The sequence below is a fragment of the Phaseolus vulgaris genome, chromosome 2 (genome assembly GCF_000499845.2).
Source record: "Phaseolus vulgaris cultivar G19833 chromosome 2, P. vulgaris v2.0, whole genome shotgun sequence".
In the NCBI taxonomy this organism is placed as follows: Eukaryota; Viridiplantae; Streptophyta; class Magnoliopsida; order Fabales; family Fabaceae; genus Phaseolus; species Phaseolus vulgaris.
Window position 1 is genome coordinate 37,106,216 of NC_023758.2, and position 21,519 is coordinate 37,127,734.

Sequence of the window (21,519 nt, forward strand, 5' to 3'; positions counted from 1 at the left end):
TAAATACGCCATATAAGTCATCTTGTTCACCGTCTGTGACATCTTTCACATGCACGTTGTCGCAATTGGGATCACAACGGGACAATGATAACAAACGTTGAAAAACAGAGGAGTCACCATCATAGTTTATTATGAAAAATTATAAAAAAATCGAAAGAAAGGTCTATGAACCAGATTTGGAAGTTGGTTACGTGGAAGCAAGGTGTTAGTACCATATAACGTCTTTCCTAAGAGGATATTTTTAATTAAATATGCAAAACAAATATTTCTTTTAGAATATTTTTCCTAAAAATAGAAACAAAAGCATGTGATAATAAAGAAAATATTTTTGGAATTTTTTATTTGAACTTGACAAGAATAATCTTGACCCTATTTACTTCCATTCGTAATGGAAAATTAAGGTTTACATAATTTTAAAGGATAAAGACTACTTTTCCATGTGTTTGACGTTTTTAATTAACTTTTTTTTTATATTTTTTTTATGATCATGCTAATTGGAGTATGAGAACATACAAAGACTAATATAATTGAATTTAAATTAGACAATATGTAACATATTAGTTTGACCTCATTATAATTAATGATGGTATGAATCTGTGAGTAGAACGAGGTGTCTGGATGTCCTCCTCTTAGTACTTTGAAAAAGTATATCCAAACTAGAATTCTAATGATCAAAACATGTTGCTACTCAATTTCGTAAATTACACATTGAGTTATTAAATCATTTTAGAATCTCAATTAGTAATATAAAACGTTTGGCTATTTCTTTTGGCAGGTGGTCCACTTGTGACTAATAATTTGTTGACTACAATTTACTTGTCAAGAACAAATTATTAATAAACACAACTAGACAATTCAATCATCAACTCTTAAAACTAATATTTTAGGGACTATTAAAACCGGCTTTTACCCCACGAATCCTCCTACAGCTTCTGAATTAGATCAATAAAAAGTAAATAACTATAAAAATGCAACACGAACTCTACAATCAAGAATCAACTTAAGCCCAACCAAGTAACTTAAACGAACCAAACCAAAAACAAAAACACACTAAGGGAACCAAAACAAAAAACAAAAACAAAATAAGGGAATCAAGAACACACCCGAGGCTCAGCTCCAAACTACCCAAAACTCCTCCTGATGGAAATTAAACACAATAAAATAATAATCCAACAAGAGCAATAAGCAGCGAATAATAATTTCCTAAACTTGCAGGAATCTGTGAGGAGCAATAACAAATAATGGTAGCAGCAAAAACATATTGAAGGAAGACACAAAATTTTTAACGTGGAAAACCTTTCCAATGTGAAAAAAAAACCACGGGTACAAGTCAGTTAATCAAGTTTTACTATGATCAAAATTAGGATACAAGAGAGTCTTAAATCACAACACACTTCGTGCTCAATAATCAGCCAAATAGCAAGACAAGAGAGATGAAATAGAGAACAATAAACCAGAAAATTCACCAAACTGCAGCTAGTGTGTGCAGCCTATAAGTCATTGTTCCGGCAACTTTTCAACAATCCGAATGGTAAAATTAAAGCACCACGAGTTATGAAACTGTTAACAAAATTCAGCCCGATCCAACGGTGGACAAAGCAACAGCAGTGATCCGAAAATATTCGTCCTCAAAAGAATGCTGAAAATGCTGCTTTAGTGTGAGACAAATTTCTCACTTATCAAACAACTTCGCAAAGATCCGAACGGTCAGATTGAATTACCATAAGTTGTGAACCTGATAACAAAATATCCGCTCGATCCAACAGTAAACGAAACATCGACGGCGGTCGGAAGTTGCTAGACGAAACTTTCTCTCTTCACTCTTTCTCCTTTCCTTTTCTCTCTCGGTCTCTACTGACGGGTCTCACTCTGTTCAAGAAAAAACTCTAAAGGTGATTAATATTAGACTGGGCCTCCACAAAGGAAGTGAGCCCAACCCAACACACCCCACAATCACCCTTGCAAGATTGGATTCCACCAATACAAATAGAGCTAACTCTTCCAAGCTCTCCTTAGCACCACACACACATCAATGAACAAATAGATGAAAAAATGGAGACCAACCAATGGGAGCAAGAACACATCCAAACACCAACCAATGAAAGCAACAACCAATAGACGCACCAAGAGCAATGGAGGTAACAATGTTTTGTGCTACAAACGAAGAACAAGAGTAGCAAGCTAGGAATTTCAACACAAAAATGGGAAAATGGGGAATAACGGGCATGGAGAAACTATATCACTTAATTAGCAAGGATTAAGCCCTAACTACCACTTACCTCCATGCGACGACCTAGTCCTAGCTTAGCCTTATTAATTAAAAGTACCTTAAAGGAAAATGGAGCGTTGGTCAAGTTTTAGCTTAGTCCACCTTAAAGTTAGGGTCGACTGGGTCCTAACTTGTCCTCTTCACATGTAGTGTCCGCAATATCCTAACTAGCCTCGGTTGTCTTCGTGCATCCTGCAAAATCTGATAAATTTCTTATTTTTGGTTTTATTTGCACTCATTTAGCCCACATAAATGTTTTTCGTTTGTGTCTGTGTAGAGTCTGCATGGCCAATTCTAAGCTTTATGGTTATGGTAGTGTCTAGTTAGAGTTGTGTTAACTGACTTTAAAATTGTCTGTTATCTGACCGAAGCTCCATTTTGATCTTTAATTTAGTGCATTATTGTAGTTAAATATTTAATATAATTCATGAAAAGATTCGTCCATCACACCAAAATTCAAATATGTCGTTGTTTACATATTTTTCTATAAATTACAACTACTAACAAGAGTACATTAAAGCATTAAGAGAATAAACTAGACAACTCTCTTTACTTTAACACATTCAGGTAATGGGAAGATTCTTCTAAAAGTGCGAACTCCACGATTAGGGTAATGGAGGCAGGAGCTGCTTGCTTACCTAAAACAGGAAGAAAAGGGAGGTGATGTGCCATGCATGCCTACATCAATTCCTTTCCACTATTGTTTTCAATATTTCATGATCACCATTTCCAAAGATTCCTTTATGAGCCTTTGTTACAATGTTGCTCTTACTATTCACCACGTTACTGCTAACATGGTCACTCTTCTCGTTCGCAGACATGACAACAACCTCAGTCGTTCTTAATTCTCTCTCCAAATCAGTTGGTGGTTTCATTTCTTTGCTTTTACCCCACAACACCATGTACAAGCCACACACAATAAGCATAGCACCAATTACACTGAACATATAAAAAAATAAATAAAAATTAGTCACACATACGAGAGAAATTAAAACGATAATATTCTGTTCAAGGTTTTCTCTCTCTCTACAAATAAGACCCATATTATAAAAGAAGAGTAAAAGAAGTATTATGATATGAATGCATAAAGTACATAAATATGATATAACCTTTTAAGTAACCCCCAATTTATAAACATAAATTTCCCATCTAATGCACTAGCCACTATACAACTAAGTCATCTTCACTGCATTTCTATTCAAGGTTTAAGACACGTTTCTTTTTATCAACAAAAAAAAAATATGTGTAAGGTGGTCTAACCCTTATACATTTTAAGCCTACCACTCAACTCTACAAACAAAAACAACGCCCCTTCACAAACAGCAAATCAAACACCTGACCAACTTAAAGCAACTCACTTGTTTTTAATCGAAAACATACATACCAGAGGATCAAAACACCAATCTGAAAAGGAAAAACAAGCCGAAGGAATTTTGGAGGTTACCCAAGACCCGACCTTCAAATGAGTCATGGAGAATATTTCTGAATAATCAATCAATTCTCCCTTAAAGATGTGCCTATTCCGATGTCTCCAAATCTCACTAACCAACACAATCCAGATAGTTCTCAAAACTAAATTAACAGATGTAGGAGCACCAGACAAATTAAACTGCAAGAAATGTGAGGCAGAAGCATGATGGTTAACCGAGTTCAACCCTAGCCAAGAATAACAAAGGTTCCAAGCTAGCCAAACAATTCTACAATAAAAAAACAAATAGCTTGTTATCTCCCCATACGCCACTCAAAGACAACATAAAATACTTTCAACCACAACCCCACATCTCGCCAAGTTGACCTTAGTAGTAATCTTATTTTCCAGAACCCTCCAAGTAGTGATACGAGCTGAGGGAAAAGCCTTAATCTTCCAAAAAGAATTATACAAACGCATAGAATCCCCTTCTTCCTTACCCCTTAAAAAACCATACGCAGAATTAACTGAATACTCAATGCAATCACCTTCCTTCCAAAGCTACCTATCATTCTTTTCTAGAGAGAGACTCAGATCATGCACCACCTAGAATGACCTGGTCCTTCTCCCAATCGACAAGTCCTTTCTCCAAATAAATATCCACACCTAAACGTTATTTACCCAATCCCTGCTACGAAATAGCTTAGCATCTTTCGATGCTAACAGTGAGAAAAGCCTTGGGAATTTACTCTTAAGAACGTCATAACCCATCCAATTATCTTCCAAAAAAAACATCCTTCCTATTACCAACCTCCCACCTAAACGATCTTCAAAAGACCTTTCCCAATCCTGTAGCATCCAGACCTTCTTCAAATTTATCCACTAGAGAGAATATGTGTTTCTTAACCTTTTCTCTTTTAAACTTCTCCAACCTCCTTATTTAGACTTTAGAATTTCCTTCCAGAGCCCTCCCTTATACAGACTCTGACGCCATATCCATTTTCCTAACAAGGCCACATTGAAAAGCCTAATATTGAGGATGCCAAGACTGTCTAGTTCCCGAGACTCGCACACCTTATCCCAAGACGCCCAGAAAATTTTCCTCCCTTCAGACCCCCAACCCCATAAAAAATGCATTTGTATAGACACTATCTTCTTCAACACAGTAGAAGGCATCTTGAACAAATATAAATAGCACAACGGTATAGTCGAAAGTACTGACTTGATCATTCAAATCCTCCTAGCCATCAAAACGAATCTACCCTTCCATTTTCTCAATCTATTATTGATTTTGCCAACAACACCATCTCAAAACGCGCTCCTCTTATGACATCCCCCAACTGGCAATGCCAAGTAAATGAAAGGAGTTTTCGTCACCTCACAATTAAGAATAGTCGCAAAATGGAGAATAATAGTCTAATCGACCCCCACCCCTCCAATTCTACTCTTCGAGAAGTTCACCTTAAGACCAAAAGCTAGCTCAAAACAATTTAGAATAACTTTTAAGTTGTACACACTTTTAGTGTTGGCTTCACAAAAAAAACAAAGTGTCATCTGTGTACTGAAACATATTGACCTTAATCTTCTTACTCTCAATCTCCAGACTCCCTATCAAGTTCTTATCAACAACTTTCCTTGAAACCCCAGTTAAGCTCAGTCGTAATAAGAAACAAGAACGGTGTTAAAGAATCGTAATACCTCAAACCCTTCTTCGAAATAAACTCCTTAATTGGGCTCCCATTTACTAGAACAAACACCGAAGCGAATTCCAAACAAGATTTAATCCAGGAGATCCACTTTTCACATAATCCAAGCCTACCTAACATGTAGAAGATAAATTCCCATTGCACCGAGTCATAAGCCTTCTCGTGATCCACCTTAAAAAAGACACAACTTTTCTTCTTCACCTCCTCAAAACCTCGTTGGCCACTAGAACGCTATCCATTAAACCCCTTCCTTCAAGAAAAATTGTTTCACTAAAGTCAATGACTTTATTCATCACCTTCTTCAACCTGATAGACAGAATCTTGAAAATAATCTAATAAAGGCACCCCGCTAGCAAAATTGGTCTGAAATGACACAACTATTGCGGATTGTCTGACTTAATTTAAGACAAGTTACCGAGAATTTTACAGAACAAGGTCTAAATATTTATTAAGTGAAAAAATGGTGAAAAGGAAATAGTGTATACCTTCCTAGGTATAGTTTCTCTTGTAACAACAGGGCAGCAGCAACAGCCACGAGGACAAGGCTAAGGGGATTGAACACAGATGCATATAATGGACCTCTCTTCCGCACACACCATGAAGTCACAATATTCACAAATGCAGTTACCGCAATTGCCTGCCACAAAATTTTAGTTTCAAAATATGAAATAGAAGTAAATGATAAACTTCAATTTCATTTTGGAGTTTGTTAAAGTATGAGAAAAAAAGGCAGAAAGAGAACGCAATAGATATGACATAGTAATGTGATGAAAATTGGAAATATGAAGAAAATAAAATAAAAATGAGATAAGAAAAATAGTGAGTATTTATACATTTAATTATGGTTATTATCTTACCGAATAGAGTGCCGCCAGAACCCTAATAGCCGAAGGCAACTTCCATTGATTCCAATTTTTCTCAACACAAAGGGCAAAGAGTGTGGCTTGTATTGCCGCCATTAAATTCATTAACGATGTACTTGAGTGGTGGCTGGGATATTCCTTACTCAGCTTAGCCTTTTGTACATAAACAGGGATGAGCATTAAAAGGTATCGAAAATCACAACCAACACATATATGATATATGCAACATGCGTACTGATATAACAGTACGTAATAAGGACACATGATATATGTAACAAGAGAAAAGTTTCTTTTATTTAACAAACATTTATAATATAATAATATTTTGAATTAAAAAATTAAACAAAACTAAATAAAATATTAATTTATTGAAGTGTGAGATGTGTGTTATTACTGTTCACATATCAGATCTCATGGAACAAGTATACTGATATTAATAGAATAATGAGAAGAAAAGGAGCCTAGAAAATTGCTGGGTATAAAAGTTTTCTATATTTTTCTACTCTAAAAAATACAGCTTCCTGAACTGAGCATACATAAAAGAGGGACCACCAAACGCAGTTACAGAGTGACCAATAGAATGCATTAATTTGCTAGCTGTATTATAGGTGACGTGTGTCCATTTCCTCTGATATCCCTTGCAAAAGGAGTATATAATATTGAGAATTTCTTGCTTTGAAACAAGAAAACGAAACTATCAAGGACTTAGAGCTTTGATACATATGTCTGCTAGATGCTAAGAAAGAGATGGGAAGTAAACTAAGTACAACCATTTTTTTTTTCATACCATATGAAAATCCAATTCAATGTTTCTTGCGTTCATAGAAGACCGGATAAAATGTCATGTGTAAGGCAGATTAGTGGTCAAGTATAGCAGTATTGTTTTTTGAAGGGAATTTGGAGATCTTGCTAAAACATAGTCAACCATTGAATTTTGCAAGTGAAATCATTGTCTTGTACTTAGTTTCACAATAACTTATAAGCACTAAATTTTGCATTTTACACTTTGAAGATACGAGTGAAGAATCAAGATATACGCTATTTCCGGTGATTAATCTCTTAGTTTTTGGACATAAAGCTCAATCACTTTCAATTCTTAAAAAAAAAAGTGCATTGTTGATATATATATATATATAATTGTTTATTAACAATATTTCTCGAGTTCTAAAACATACCAACATCTTTCTATTATCAAATATTTTCAACTTGACTTGTTTCCTAAAAAGAACTACGTCTCATTCTTTAAGTTTTAAGGTCTTAAAAGAATTAATCTATCGGATACATAGGATAAGTTTATTCCGAGTCTATGACCCAACAACTTTGTGTATTTGAAACTGACATGATGAACATTTTAGCAAACTCATAATAGCAAACTCATAACTAGAAAACACGCATGTGTACATATTTTAAATTATATTTTAAAAAAAAAGTAGAAAGGACCTAGTCCACACTACAAGTCATAACTTATATTAAACAAACAAAAAAAAGGTAGAGAGGCCTAGTTCATGCTACAATGTTAGATACAAAAAATAATTAATTTTTATATTGAATAAATTATATATTACTTTAGAGACTACAAAAATTATTGATATCTAAATTAGTTATATTATTAAGGATAGTTTCAAAATTAATATCTAATTAGCTACTAATGTTTTAACTATTAACTATTTAGATTCTAAAGTTGGTATCTAAAACATTGGTAGCTAATTAGATACCAATACTTTTTTTAGTCTCTAAAATAGTATCTAATTTAATCAATATAACAACTAATTATTTTTTGTTTCTAAAATTTGTTTATATTTAATAGTTTTCTTGTAGTGGATGTTATTAGGAGTGTTTGTGTGGGTTTCATCGACGCTATGTAAGTGATGGAGATCAAGCTCAAGAGGACATGGAGGCCAATCAACAAGATCAAGAAGAGGTGGAGGCACAAATGGAGGACGCCCATGGAGGTCAAAGTCCACCTCAAAGGATTACAAGAAGCATGTTCAAAGCTTTGGGAGCTAGAGGACATTTATTTTCTCTTTTTGTAATTTCTTTAGTTAGAGGTGCTTAGAGGGAAACATTAGAAACCTCTTTTGTTTTAGCATCTTTTAGGCTTTAGTTAGGAGCTTTAGGAGGGGGGGTGTATTAGTAGATAGGTGTAGGAGTAAATAAGGAGGTGCCAAAGTGAGAGAAGGGATCACACCTTCCTCATGCTTTGTTTTAGGCGCAAATTCTAGAAGCTTTTTAGGAGGGAGTTTTTGAATTTGTGTAGCTTACTTTTCAGCACCTTAGGCTATAAATAGAGGTGCTCTCTTTGTAAAATTCAGATTGGAATTAATCTAAGAAAACTCTACTCAAATTTTGAGTGACCTTTGGAGAGCTTTTGGAGCCTTCTTCTCTAGTCTTATCTTGATGGATCAATGGAGTCCTCAAGTGGCGGCATCACTCTCATCTAGGAGCATTCCACACTTCTAGTGGCGAGATCATCCATCCTCCTTCCATCTTCATGAGCATTCTCTTCTCCTTCCTTTCTTCTTCTTCAATTGTTCATGTTGCTTTGTGTTCTTGAGTTTTTCAGTTTTGGTTTTTCTATTTTCCAGCACTTTGTTCTGTTTTGTTCTTAATTTTGTTCGGTTCATATGAATTGTTGTTTAATTTTGTTCGGTCATTCCAGTTTTCATTCCTTTGTTGATTCAATTTGACAATATTTGGTTCATCCAAATGAGTTTGGATTTGGTACTAGTTTTTGGTGAGTTCTTGTCTTAGAACAATGATCCAACTCTAAGAAAAGTGCCTCTATATTTTCCAGCTCAAGGTGATTCCTAAAAATGTCAAGAATCTTGTTCTATGTGGCTATTGGAATCACATCAGTAAGGCTTATTACTAAAGATACGAGGTTTTCCCTAAATTTCTCTAAAACCAAATCCCTAGTTCGAGAAACCCAAAATCGCACCTCCAAATCTTCTTCAGTTGTTCCTTCTTCGATTCCTTCCTTCCACCATTTCTTCGTTCTCCCATTTCTTCCTTATTGTGGTTAGTGTAGTAGGGAGAGGTGAGAAAGTGAGAAATCCAAATCGATTTGAGTGTTTGAAATCAGGTTTTGTCTTGGTTGAGCGAATCGGGTTTCAAATCCATTACCATGGATAGGAGGCCAAACAGGTTGGGGTTATGGTGGATGTTATTTTGGAGTCGAAGGTGTATCATTATTTCAAAGGTGAGTTCATTATTCATTTTGTAGTTCATTCTTGGTTGCTAAGATTGGATTGTGTTTTTAATATTTGTCTGTATTTGGATTTAGTTGGTGCAGAGATGTGTAAAGATTTTCTGACTAGGAGCTAAAACTGAATTAAAATTAACATTACCATAAATCGTGACTACGATAAGACAGTAGGGTGGTATCTACCTTTTATCTAGGGATGAACCCTCTTTAGTAGCATTCCCATTAAAGAGAGTTGAACCCTTTGTATTAGCATCTTCATTAACAAGGATTAAGCCCTCTCTATCAGTGTTTTCATTAGTGAGGACTCAACTCCCTTTAGTGATGACTAAGTCCACTACATTAGCGTCATTTCTATCATGTCAACACAATTATCTTAACTTCCATATATATAACATCCATTTTTTTCCTACACAATGCCAACACAAATACATATTTAGTATACATATTTAGTGTCAAATTTTTAAAATTATAGACTATTTTTAACCGACTCTAAAGTGAGATTTTCTTGTAGTTGAATACCACTCATGTTTACCCAAATGCTTTTAAACAGAGACAATCTGGCTACAAAGACTAGTAGACGACCTTTAGATTTTAATAATACACTAGATCATCTAACAAAACAATTCAATTGATCTTCATAAAAACATTAGAAACCAAAAAAAAATTATGGGTATAGAAGTTTTTTATATTCTGCTGCTTTGAAATCTGTGCTCCTGAATATATACATAAATTATAGAATTACGTAGTGACCAATAGAATGCATTACAACTGTAAAATAAAAAGGATTGAATAGCAGAAAAGAAAGCTTCAAAAGATTTGGTAGTTGTATTATAGGTGATCACCCTGTCAATTTCCTCTACTATAGATATAAAAGCAGAAGAACACATATGATAGATGTAACATGTGCACAAATATAAAAGCAAAAGGAAACTTATACCTGAATGATGAGCCATACTGAAAAACTGAAGCAACATCCAATACCACTTAGAACACCTATCCACTGTCTTCCATCTGATGCTCCTATTCGACTATTCTCCTTTTTATGCATAACATTCATGTGAATATTCTTCCAAATATTTATTTCTACCCCTTTCAAGAATGACAGCACCATTGAACCACTAACTCCAATTATCGTTCCCATCACCTTAGCTTTCCCTGCTGCGCTTTGCAAATTTAACTTTTCGTAGCTACAAAAATATCACAGTTACTGCAATACTTCTAGAATCTCTCTTCCACAAAATGTAAAATAGCACATGAGCGTGAAAAGTGGTGAGTGGTGACTACGTACCCGAAAAGGAAGGAGAGGATGAAAGTGACCACAGGAATCATATTGAAAATAGCGTTAGCATATGTTGCAGATACGAACGCCACCGCGGTGAAAAAAAGATTTTGGAATAAACTCCCTCTGTTTGTTTGTATTATCGATAAACATGTATTACTTTTCTAATGACTTCAAGTTATTGTACAAATTAATTTAATAAGAAGGGCAAAGAGGTGAAGACTGAAAAGTTTACATCAACCATACCCAAATAATCCGCAAAAAAATGTCATCACCAGCACCCTCCATGTCAACTTTGGCCTGTTCTTTCTGTATTGATTATCAAAATAGAAAAAGAAAAACAATTATTTGATTTTTTCCATTGTGTAAAAACACTAGGAAATAAAATAAGCTAGGGTGTGTGAATTCACCTTTCGAAAATAAGAGCAAGCAAAAATGTGAAAGCAGCTCCCAAAATGTGACGGTAGGCACTATATACACTAATGCTCATTCCATCACTTATGGCAAGTTTGGCAATCAGAGTGTTTCCGGTATATGCAACCTGCACCAGCACCATCAGCAAGGGAGGCTTCAACTCTTGCACCACTTTCACTATACGATTCATTGTTCTTGGTTGTTTTTTTTTTTTAACTTGGCTGTTTGATGAAGGAAACAGCAAAGGGAAAAGATAGGGAAATGTTTGTGGAGATTCTATATCTATATCAACAAAGGCTTATATTTTTTATTCATAGACATTAGTTAGTGCTCAACCTTTCATTTCATCCCTGCATTTCACCTTCAATATATTAATTAGACAACTTGTTCTAAATTGTATAAGAACATAAACCAATGGAGTTTCTTTTATGTTGTATGGACTATATTAAAAGAATATTTGATAAATGAAAGTAACTCTATTAAAAATGTTTTAATTCACATTAAACAGTATACTTTATTCTTATAATTCATTATCTGTACTTAATAAAAAATATAATAATTGGTTAAGTAAACAAAAATTTATGGTTAGAGGGTATTTGACTGGTTATTGACAACTAATTTATTTAGTTGTTGAAATATTTTGTTTTTTTTTTTTAGAATGTGATTCTTTTGGAGGATTAATGTAATTGTATTTTGTTGTATGTCAATTTAGTTGATCTCTTGTAGTGTCGGTTAAATTATCAGCTGATTGGGTGTTAAAAAATTTGATATATGTTTTCAGCATAAGAGTTAAAACACCTCTGAAGTGTTTTATTTTATTTTATTTATTTATTGTTAATAAAAAAACAAAATTTTAGATAATACTAAAGTTATATAAATATAAATATACAATAAAATTTAAGGATTTATTGATTATCTATATGAATATATAATCCCTTGAAAACTATTTATTTAATTAGGTACACTATTATATATGACGGATTTGAGATGTTACTATGTTTCTTCAATACAAATTATTAATCTTTATCAAAATTCAATGGTCCATAACATCACACTCTTAAAGTCTATGTTAATTAAATGATGTATTTTCTTTTCTAAAAAAATTTGTACAAAAGGTAGAATAAACATTTAAATAATAAATTATACCTTTTCGGTTTCTTTAACATTTACCAAAGTTTAGATATTCAAACTAATCGCCGACAAATAAAAGACTCCATTATTCTTGTTATACTTAATAAATTAAATAATTAAAATAATGAAAGATAAATAAAGTAAATGAATTGGTATGGTTTAGAAAAAGGTCACTCTTTCCTAATTAACCTAATAAGGAAGAAAATGAATAATTTATGCCTAAAAATACCTTCTATCACAAAAAGTAGAAAGAAAAGGGAAGAGGAAGAAAGAACCACTTTTCACTTTTCTCTTTTAATGAATACCAGACTAGAAAATTAATACATATACGTATGCACATACGTCATACGAATTAGAATATTGTATTAAAAGTAAAATATAATTCTTAAATGAATTTTATAATATGAAATATATGACATTGATTTTACAAAGGCGTTTTCTTAGTGAGATTTTATAAATGTGTTAGATGGTTTATATACATGATATAGCTTTGTTAGTATGAATTTCATCCAACATAAATTTACAAAATTTAAAATTTATCAGTTATTTTTAATAGGGAAATTTGAATATCATTGATAATATCTAACTAGGCGGCACAAATTGTCTGGTCGTAAAAAAATATACACAAAGACATCAATTTATTCAGAGCAGGTAAGCCTAAAAGGCAACGAAATTATAAATCTCCTCTACAGATTTTTTTTCTAATCAGATATGTTTACAAAACTAATTATTTTTTAATGTTACACTTATTAACAAATTATTATTGTACGTTGTACACTTGAAACTGTTCTTACAATAAGGGGAATTAAGCTTATAAACTGTCTGAATGTCAACGTATATCTAATAAATAGTAAATTAAATGAATGTTAAATATGAGTTGAAAGTGAGGTTAAATTAGGTACAAAAACAAACTCTTCACATAACTATTACAATAATAATTAACAAAAAAAATATCCAAGGTGGCATTACTACTTGAATTTGTTAAAATTTGTGTAATTTTTTGTTAATTTTTTTATAAAAACTCGTAAGAAATTAATTTCTTACAAATTTTCAAATGAATTTTGCATTTTCTGATTGTGGCGAAAATAGAAGGAAAGAAAGAGAAGATTATTATTATCCCCAAACAAGAAGAAGATACAGGTAGTAACATGGCTTTAACTATGCATAGAAATAAAACTATAAAACTAAGAAAAAACAATTTAAATTCAAGCAATTAACTTTGCAAATTTTAACATAATTATCTAAACTCTTGAATATAACAATTTAACAAATTGAGAGTAAATATCTCTCATTTCAAATGAATATTGTTCAAACCATTAAAAAAAAAAAACACTATTGATAGAGGCGTGCGTGCAGAAAAAAATTAAAGACAGATGCATAATCAATTTTATACGCGATTATACATAAAGACATAATTAATTATACATCTCATTTTAGCCTTTATACTGATAAGATTCTCTTTCACGAAATATTGTTATTTGAAATTGGAGTTTATATTATTGTGTCTTTTGTGCCAACATATTTAAAGTGTTTAAATATAATAAATAAATATATATATATATATATATATATATACACTTTAGAATAAAAAATATTAAATACAAGAATTAAGAAATATCTACTAGTCGTACTTAAAATAAGTTGATAAAGATACCAACTTTAAAATTTAGATAATATTAGTTGAAGTCTTTATTTAGACAGCTGATATGCTAAGAATTAAGAATTAACCGAAGAAAGTTATTAAAAAGTGAACTTAAAGTTTAACTCAATCTTATAAAAACGAACTTACAAGATGACGTTTGCACTCACTTATATACTATGAAATGTCCTAATCTCTAGTCAATGTGGATCTTCAACACCCCTCACACTGAGGCTACTAACTCATGCGTGAGACTATATATTATGGATGGTCTAATAACAACCCAATAGCAGGTGACCTGATAAACCTAATAAACACTTGCTACGATAGACTCTAAATGACTTTGACACCATATCAAGAAGTGAACTTTAAGCCTAACTCAATCTCATAAAATCGGCTTGTAAGGTAAAGTTTATACCCACTTATATACTACAAAATATCCTACGACCTTATAAAGACAGTTCTCGAACCGTCTTTAATACGAGTGTCGTTATAAATTAACACTTTGTAATGGCAGTTGAGGAACCGTTGTTATAAAAATATTATAATGACATGTGCATAAACCGGTGTAATTCTGGAAAACAAAGAATAAAAATTAAGGAGAATGACTTTTTAAAAACGGTTCTAGAAAGAACCGTCGTTATAAGTACTTTGTGTATCTTTCTTAAATAGTAAAGATGGTTCAACTAGAACCGTCATTATAAGTATTTTTTAAAAATAAATGTTACATTTGTCCAGACGCTGTTTTAGTAGCATGCAAAAATGATTCATACCATGCAAGTAATCTAAGGTATTAACTCCTCCAAGCGGTAACACATCGTTTCACTCTCCACTATCAAGAATTTTAAACATAAAAAAGGATATCTCAACAATGTGAAGATTGAAACGAGGGAAGTATTCTCGATTAGGGGAAGAGTGGAAGATAGAGAGCTAAAATTGAGATTAAAAAGCATGTACTTCCAACATTTATGTGTGAATACGGTGCTCATGTGACATTTCCTAGAGTAAAGTGAGGAGTTGGGGGACTTTCTTGATCCATTAAAAACATTTTGGATGAGGTACTATGAATATGCCTGGTGAGCAAGTTATCATGGTATGAGATGAATCTTTTAACTCTATCATCAATCACTATTATTTGCTCTCATAGTTTGTTTAGCTCGATTTTCTCTTAAATGACCATGAACATGATTTTGGATGTCTAATGCATACTCTTTAATTCTTATTTTGAGGCTCTATAGTGAGAGTTGGCAGTTTTTAGACTTGTTGTATATATATCCTTTTCCATTCAGCAACAAGGACATAAGCCTAACGACAAGATGGAAGACTTAAAAGTCAAGAAATCTTATATACTAAGATTGAGGACAACTTACAGTAAAAAAAAAAACAAGAAATAAGAAAGATGAGAAAAACAACTTCTATACTAGCTTGGTTCTCTTAGATGAGGTTTCAATGTTATGTTAATTGTAGGCGTTTTAATTCGGTATTTGTACGGTTATACTGATTCTAAAAGGATTGAGGTACCCAAAATATTTTTTCATTTTAATATTTTCTTTTACTGATATTATCCAATTAAAATTAAATTAAATAGATTAGATTTAAAATTTAAAAATACAAATTTAAATTGAGATAAATTCATTTAAATACATAAAATAAAAGAAATATAAATTTAGATAATTATAAATTAAATTTTACAATTTGAATTTTTTCTTACCATCAATCATATTACTATCTATCTATGATATCTGATATCGTCTTCTATGAAAATTGTCAAATATTCTTTTAACTACATCTATACACATTAGATAAATTCTTATTAAATAGTAAATAAATAATAAACTCTTCTGAAACATATTTAGTATATTTATTGACACAATTAGAGTCACTTATACTTGATTGCAGTTTCTACTGCGTCAATGTTTCCTTCAAAAGAATTAATTATATTATTGATGCATGTAGCCAACCCTCATAATTATTTCAAAAGGTTTGAGTTTCGACGCTTCAGACAAGACATTTTTATTGGCGTCAAAGTCATAAATAGGAAGGTCTCCTATCTAATTTCTCAATTAGGAGGAATGTTACATTTTTATCTATTGAAAATAAAATGAAATATATTAAATATATAAACCACTTAGGTGTTTGAACTCTTTTACAGCTTTACAAATATGTAACCATTTGTGAGGTTTTTGTTCAGTCTGATATCCTTGTAAACATATCTGTTTATATCTACTTGTATTAGAGCCAGAGCATGTTTTGTTGGGGGCAGTTTATGTGTATTTGCTAAGACTCAACCTTTGTTAACTGTATCTCCCTACTTCTTAGTGTCTTCCTATTTAATAGATTACTTGTTGCTGATAAAACAAACAAGACAACTCACTACAAAAAAAACAGAATTACACAGCAGACATTTCTTACCTTATGCATTCGCTTTTGGTCTTAATTGTGTGTCTAAGTTCCCAAATTTGTTACACAGTTTTCACACAATCTGAATGGGAATACAGATGCAAGGGGTTGTCTTGGTTCTTCAACCTTATTACTCTTTCTGCAACAAAACTCAGACCCTCCTCTATTTTTCTTGGTCCTCTGATCCATATTGGTATACTTTCAGTTATCTCCCAATATTACAGTCTACAACAAAGAACTCACAACTCCCATGTAGCAGGGTATTAAAATTGGGGACGCAGAGGGCATATATAGTGTCCTTACTTACCCTGACATTTTAAAAACAACGTTGGGTATATATATATATATATAGATATCAGAATAGCAAAGTCTAACACAGGTACTTTTGTGGACCAGTTTGCAGGCCTCCAAGAAGTAAAAGAACAGAACATACATTTTGATTTTGATACATATATAGAAAAAATTATTTATAGTCTCTATGAATCTTTTACTTCTTGAATTAGTCATTTCAATACCTCTGGTCACACTTCCCTTCTTAACTTCTCCTTGACATTTTTGCATAATATTCTCAAAATTTTAAGGACTTCAGCACCAATAGAACTTTACTTTATTGTAGTTATTTATTATCCAAGACCAACTCTTAAGTTATGCTAGAGCAAATACTTTCTCTACATCTAGTCTTTGATCCCTAAATATAATATTAAATATTATTCTTTATTGTCATATGGTCCATATTATAGTTATCTACACACATGTTCACATATTATTACATCACTTACTCACGTCTATTAGTTCAAATTACAAAAAGAAAAAGTTGTTTGGCGCTTTATGGTATTTGATAGAACTCCAATCCATGTCTCACATGTCTGCCAAATGAAAAACAGATAACTCACATGAAACTTTTATGAAGTTATCACTAGTAGCCTCTTTTATTGAAGTCATTGAATTAACTTCTGTTATGGTACATAACTCCAACAAAACTAATTCAGTATATAATTCAAAAACAAACTAAAAGGAGTTAGACAAATAAAGAAAATCACAAGAAACAATATAACTGATTTTACGTTGGATCATGTGCAAATTTCATTGTCCAACAAATATGAAGTATCATGTGTCTATGTCACATCAAAACAACATTGTTCCTAACAAACTCAACAATTAAAGTAATAAACTAAAACTTTATTAATAGGTAGCATCATCTACTTAGCACGTTTTAGGTCCTGAGACCATCACGAGAGAGCCCTATATACATGAATGTCATCTCATGTCGATTGACGGATTCTAATTGTGAACCATGTTAATTGAAATCACTATATATTGTCACGACCCACTGTGGTAATTTCAACACCCGCACTCGCTTCAACATTTTCGGTTTCTTCTGATGATGTTTTTATTTCTTTGCTTTTACCCCACAGCACCATGTACAACCCACACACAATAAGCACTGCTCCGATTACACTGAACATTTTCAAATAACCAAATAAAAAAATAGTGTAAGTTGAACAAGTTAATGACAGAGTCCACAGTTCAGACTACGTACCGACAGTAAATTTTGTTGAACTAGGCTTAAAGAATCATGTGGATTGAATGAAATGGTGCAGTCAAATACTTAATTTCTTGCCATCATATCAATATTTTTAAATGTAAGTCTAATTGTGTACCTTCCTAGATATAGATTTTCATCCAACAGCAAGGGAGCAAAAATAGCCACAATCACAAGCGAGAGAGGGTTGAAAACAGATGCATACAATGGACCCTTAACCCCAACACACCAAGCAGTGACAATAACAACTAATCCAGAGACCACAATTCCCTGCCACAACATTTTAGTTTCTTAATAACTAGTTATTGAATATATACTATTTCACCATCCAACGATAAATATGAAAGTAGCATACTGAAAAGGCAGCAGTTAGAAGCCTGATACTCCAACCCACCCTCCATTGGCTCCAATCCTTCTCAACACATAAAGCAAAGACTGTGGCTTGTATTGCCCCCATTAAGGTCATCAATGCAGTACTTGAAAGATGGCTTGGATATTCTTTACTCATCTTGGTCTGCACCATATAGTAATCAATCACCAAAGCAAAAATCCGAATAAACCAATTTACTCATTATGTTGAGATAAAATATTAGTTTTCTAACCTGAATGATGAGCCATGATGAAAAACTTAGAACACTTCCAAGACCACATAAAACACCTACCCATCTTCTTCCAGAGTCAGCATGCGATGATCCTAGGTGCCCATTTTGATTTTTATGCAAAAGATTAGTGTGGAAGCTCCAAATCTTAATTTCTGCCCCTCTGTTAAATGTCAGCAGCATTGACCCAACAATTCCTATTATTGGTCCCAACACCTTCACCCTCCCTGCAGCGGTTCGCAAACTTAACTTTTCTAACCTACAAAAAAACAAATGAAAGAATCAATACCTGCAATAATTATCCATTTTCAGTAATAATATTTTCAGGAAGAAAAAGGTATTACTCCCACGGCTCCTAGACAAAAAGAAAACTTCAAACTAGTTGTTTCTTTATAACATTGGACACATTTTTTATAATTTAATTTGATCAAATAATGCATGCCTTAAAAATAAATAAATAAATAATACAGTGGTGGTGAAGAGTGGTGACTCCGTACCTGAACAAAACAGAGAAGATAAAAGTGACCACTGGAACGAGATTATAAAGGGAAGTAGAAAATGTTGCTGATACCCAAGCCAAACCAATGAAATAAAGGTTTTGCGCTAAACTCCCTCTGTTCATTTATCAAATATACATATATCAATCTTACAATCACTTCAGTTAATGATTTACAATTTAGTAATGTACATGACAAATAAAGGGGAGAAGAAAAAATATATTAGAAGAAAATCTCAAGGCAAATTAAGAGATGAACATGCATACCCAAATAGACCGCAAAAAAATGACATCAAAAGCACCCTCCATGTCAACTTTGGCTTGCTCTTTCTGTTTTAAATATCATGTAGAAAAAGAAACCAGCATGGGTGAAAAACTCTCAAATATAATTCGCTTCTTTATTACTTTAACCCACCAAGAAACCCTTATAATCTTCAAAATATAAGACAAATGAAAAGTTTAGATAATTGGATGATCCATTATTATCTAAAAGCTAAAAAGTGAAAAATGATATAATTCATTTAAATTTTTTTACTTAGTTATTGATCATCATTATTAAAAAGAAGCTAAGGGGATTTGAACGCATATACCTTTCTATAACAAGAGCAAGAGAAAGAGAGAAAGCAGCTCCGAAAATGTGACGGTAGGAAGTGAGTACCGGAATACTCATTCCATCATTTATGGCCAACTTGTAAAGCACATTCACAGCAGCAGTTGCAACCTGCGCTAGCACCATCAGCGACGCAGGCTTCAACTCTTGCACTACTTTCCTGTGATATTTCATCTTTGCTTTGCAATGGTTTGAGCTTGAAGAAGAGAAAAATATATAGAGAGAGGTTCCCACCTACTGGGAGTAATTATTTCTATATTAAGAAAGCGCACGCATTTAATATTTCAGCATTTCATTTAACAGAGGCTGGTCCTTAATATAAGCTCAATGACAAAACCTAGAGTGACTTATCTCAGCAGCATTGGTCTTAATCTTCAACCCAAGTTAGAGTTTATTTACAATTTACCATGTCGTGTAACCTGAAAAAGTGGATTTGTAGAAAAATACAGCAATTTTAGTTTTTAAATAAGGATCTATATTGCAAGATATACCGAGAGAAAGAAGTTAGTGTTGGAAAAAACGGGTAAATTTCCCACTAAAACAAAACTCTAATAGAGCTACCCGTTTAGCCTAATCTCCGAGCAGAGCAAAAACAACTCACTTTTATTATTATGAGAGAAGATATTACAAATTGGGATATAGGAGAAGAGTTTCATTTATAACCCTCAAACCTCCTTCCCAAACAATGAATCCACCGATGTGGGACTTGGGATTAAGCCAAAATCAACAAATCTCCACCTTGGCTTAATTTCAAGTCCCACCTAAAACAAATCTTCTCAAAACATAACAAAAACAAACTTTACAGTGCTTCAAATTTGCGCCTCCGGGCGCCAACTTCAAATGTGCAAGATATTAACCAAGTCTAAACAGTGTTCAAACTTGGTCCTTGTAACCACCTTGGTGAGCATATCTGCAGGATTCTCCGTAGTGTGAATCTTCTGGAGAACAATCTCCTCTTCTTCGAGAATCTCACGCACAAAGTGATAGCGAACATCAATGTGCTTCGTCCGTGCATGAAAGACTTGATTCTTTGCTAAATGAATAGCACTCTGACTGTCAGAATATAACTCAAGTTGTTTCTGACCAACTCCCAAGTCTTTAAGCAACCCATAAAGCCAAATTGCTTCCTTCACAGCCTCTGTAATCGCCATATACTCTGCCTCTGTCGTAGACAAAGCCACCGTAGACTGCAAGGTAGACTTCCAACTGACTGGCGCTTTTGCTAAAGTGAACAAATAGCCAGTTGTTGACCGTCGCTTATCCAAATCACCTGCATAATCAGAATCACAATATCCAACTATGCATTGACCAAGTGATTCATCTTGCTCAAATGCCAATCCAACATCTAAGGTACTTTGGAGGTACCGTAGAATCCATCTCACAGCTTGCCAATGACCCTTGCCCGGATTATGCATGTACCTGCTAACAACACTCACAGCCTGTGAAATATCCGGTCTTGTACACACCATTGCATACATCAAGCTTCCAACTGCATTTGCATATGGGACTTTCGCCATGTATTCTCGTTCTTCATCAGTCGTCGGAGATAAACGACTACTCAATTTCAAATGAGGAGCAAGTGGGGTACTTACAGGTTTTGTATCTTCGTGTATACCAAAACGTTGTAGTACCTTCTGCAAATACTGCTTCTGTGACAGCCAAAGTTTTCCCCTCTCTCTGTCCCTGTTTATCTCCATGCCGAGAATCTTCTTGGCTTCCCCCAAATCCTTCATCTCGAACTCTTTACTTAACTGAGCCTTTAACCTGTCAATCTCAACTTGGCTCTTTGCTGCAATCAGCATATCATCAACATATAAGAGTAAGTAAATGTAGGAACCATCTTCAAGTCTGCGCAAATACACATAGTGATCATATTTGCTTCTCTTGTACTTTTGATCCTTCATGAACTTATCAAATCGTTTGTACCACTGTCTCGGAGATTGTTTCAGTCCGTACA

The 21,519-nt window shown here is 33.2% G+C and overlaps 2 protein-coding genes across 2 annotated transcripts; both read right to left on the reverse strand.

The window, feature by feature from the left end:
- Positions 1–2,670: 2,670 nt before the first annotated feature.
- LOC137811805 (WAT1-related protein At1g25270-like) lies at positions 2,671–11,550 on the reverse strand. Its single transcript, XM_068613636.1, has 7 exons — positions 11,141–11,550; positions 10,977–11,039; positions 10,740–10,856; positions 10,389–10,638; positions 6,241–6,399; positions 5,869–6,020; positions 2,671–3,208 (listed from the first exon to the last, which is right to left on the reverse strand). Exons 1-7 carry the CDS (start codon positions 11,332–11,334, stop codon positions 2,953–2,955), a joined length of 1,191 nt encoding a protein of 396 aa, XP_068469737.1. The 5' UTR covers positions 11,335–11,550; the 3' UTR covers positions 2,671–2,952.
- Positions 11,551–17,365: 5,815 nt separating this feature from the next.
- LOC137809740 (WAT1-related protein At1g25270-like) lies at positions 17,366–19,768 on the reverse strand. Its single transcript, XM_068610828.1, has 7 exons — positions 19,543–19,768; positions 19,220–19,282; positions 18,954–19,070; positions 18,460–18,715; positions 18,213–18,371; positions 17,976–18,127; positions 17,366–17,772 (listed from the first exon to the last, which is right to left on the reverse strand). Exons 1-7 carry the CDS (start codon positions 19,734–19,736, stop codon positions 17,625–17,627), a joined length of 1,089 nt encoding a protein of 362 aa, XP_068466929.1. The 5' UTR covers positions 19,737–19,768; the 3' UTR covers positions 17,366–17,624.
- Positions 19,769–21,519: the final 1,751 nt, after the last annotated feature.

Coding starts and splice junctions, on each gene's coding strand:
- LOC137811805 (XM_068613636.1), bottom strand. CDS start 11,334: ATGAATCGTATAGTGAAAGTGGTGCAAGAGTTGAAGCCTCCCTTGCTG. Junction 10,857..10,976: donor TTTTTTTGCGGATTATTTGG/GTATGGTTGATG, acceptor ACAAACAAACAG/AGGGAGTTTATTCCAAAATC. Junction 3,209..5,868: donor GAGAAACTATACCTAGGAAG/GTATACACTATT, acceptor TTATATGTTCAG/TGTAATTGGTGCTATGCTTA.
- LOC137809740 (XM_068610828.1), bottom strand. CDS start 19,736: ATGAAATATCACAGGAAAGTAGTGCAAGAGTTGAAGCCTGCGTCGCTG. Junction 19,071..19,219: donor TTTTTTTGCGGTCTATTTGG/GTATGCATGTTC, acceptor ATAAATGAACAG/AGGGAGTTTAGCGCAAAACC. Junction 18,128..18,212: donor TTCTAACTGCTGCCTTTTCA/GTATGCTACTTT, acceptor ATGTTGTGGCAG/GGAATTGTGGTCTCTGGATT.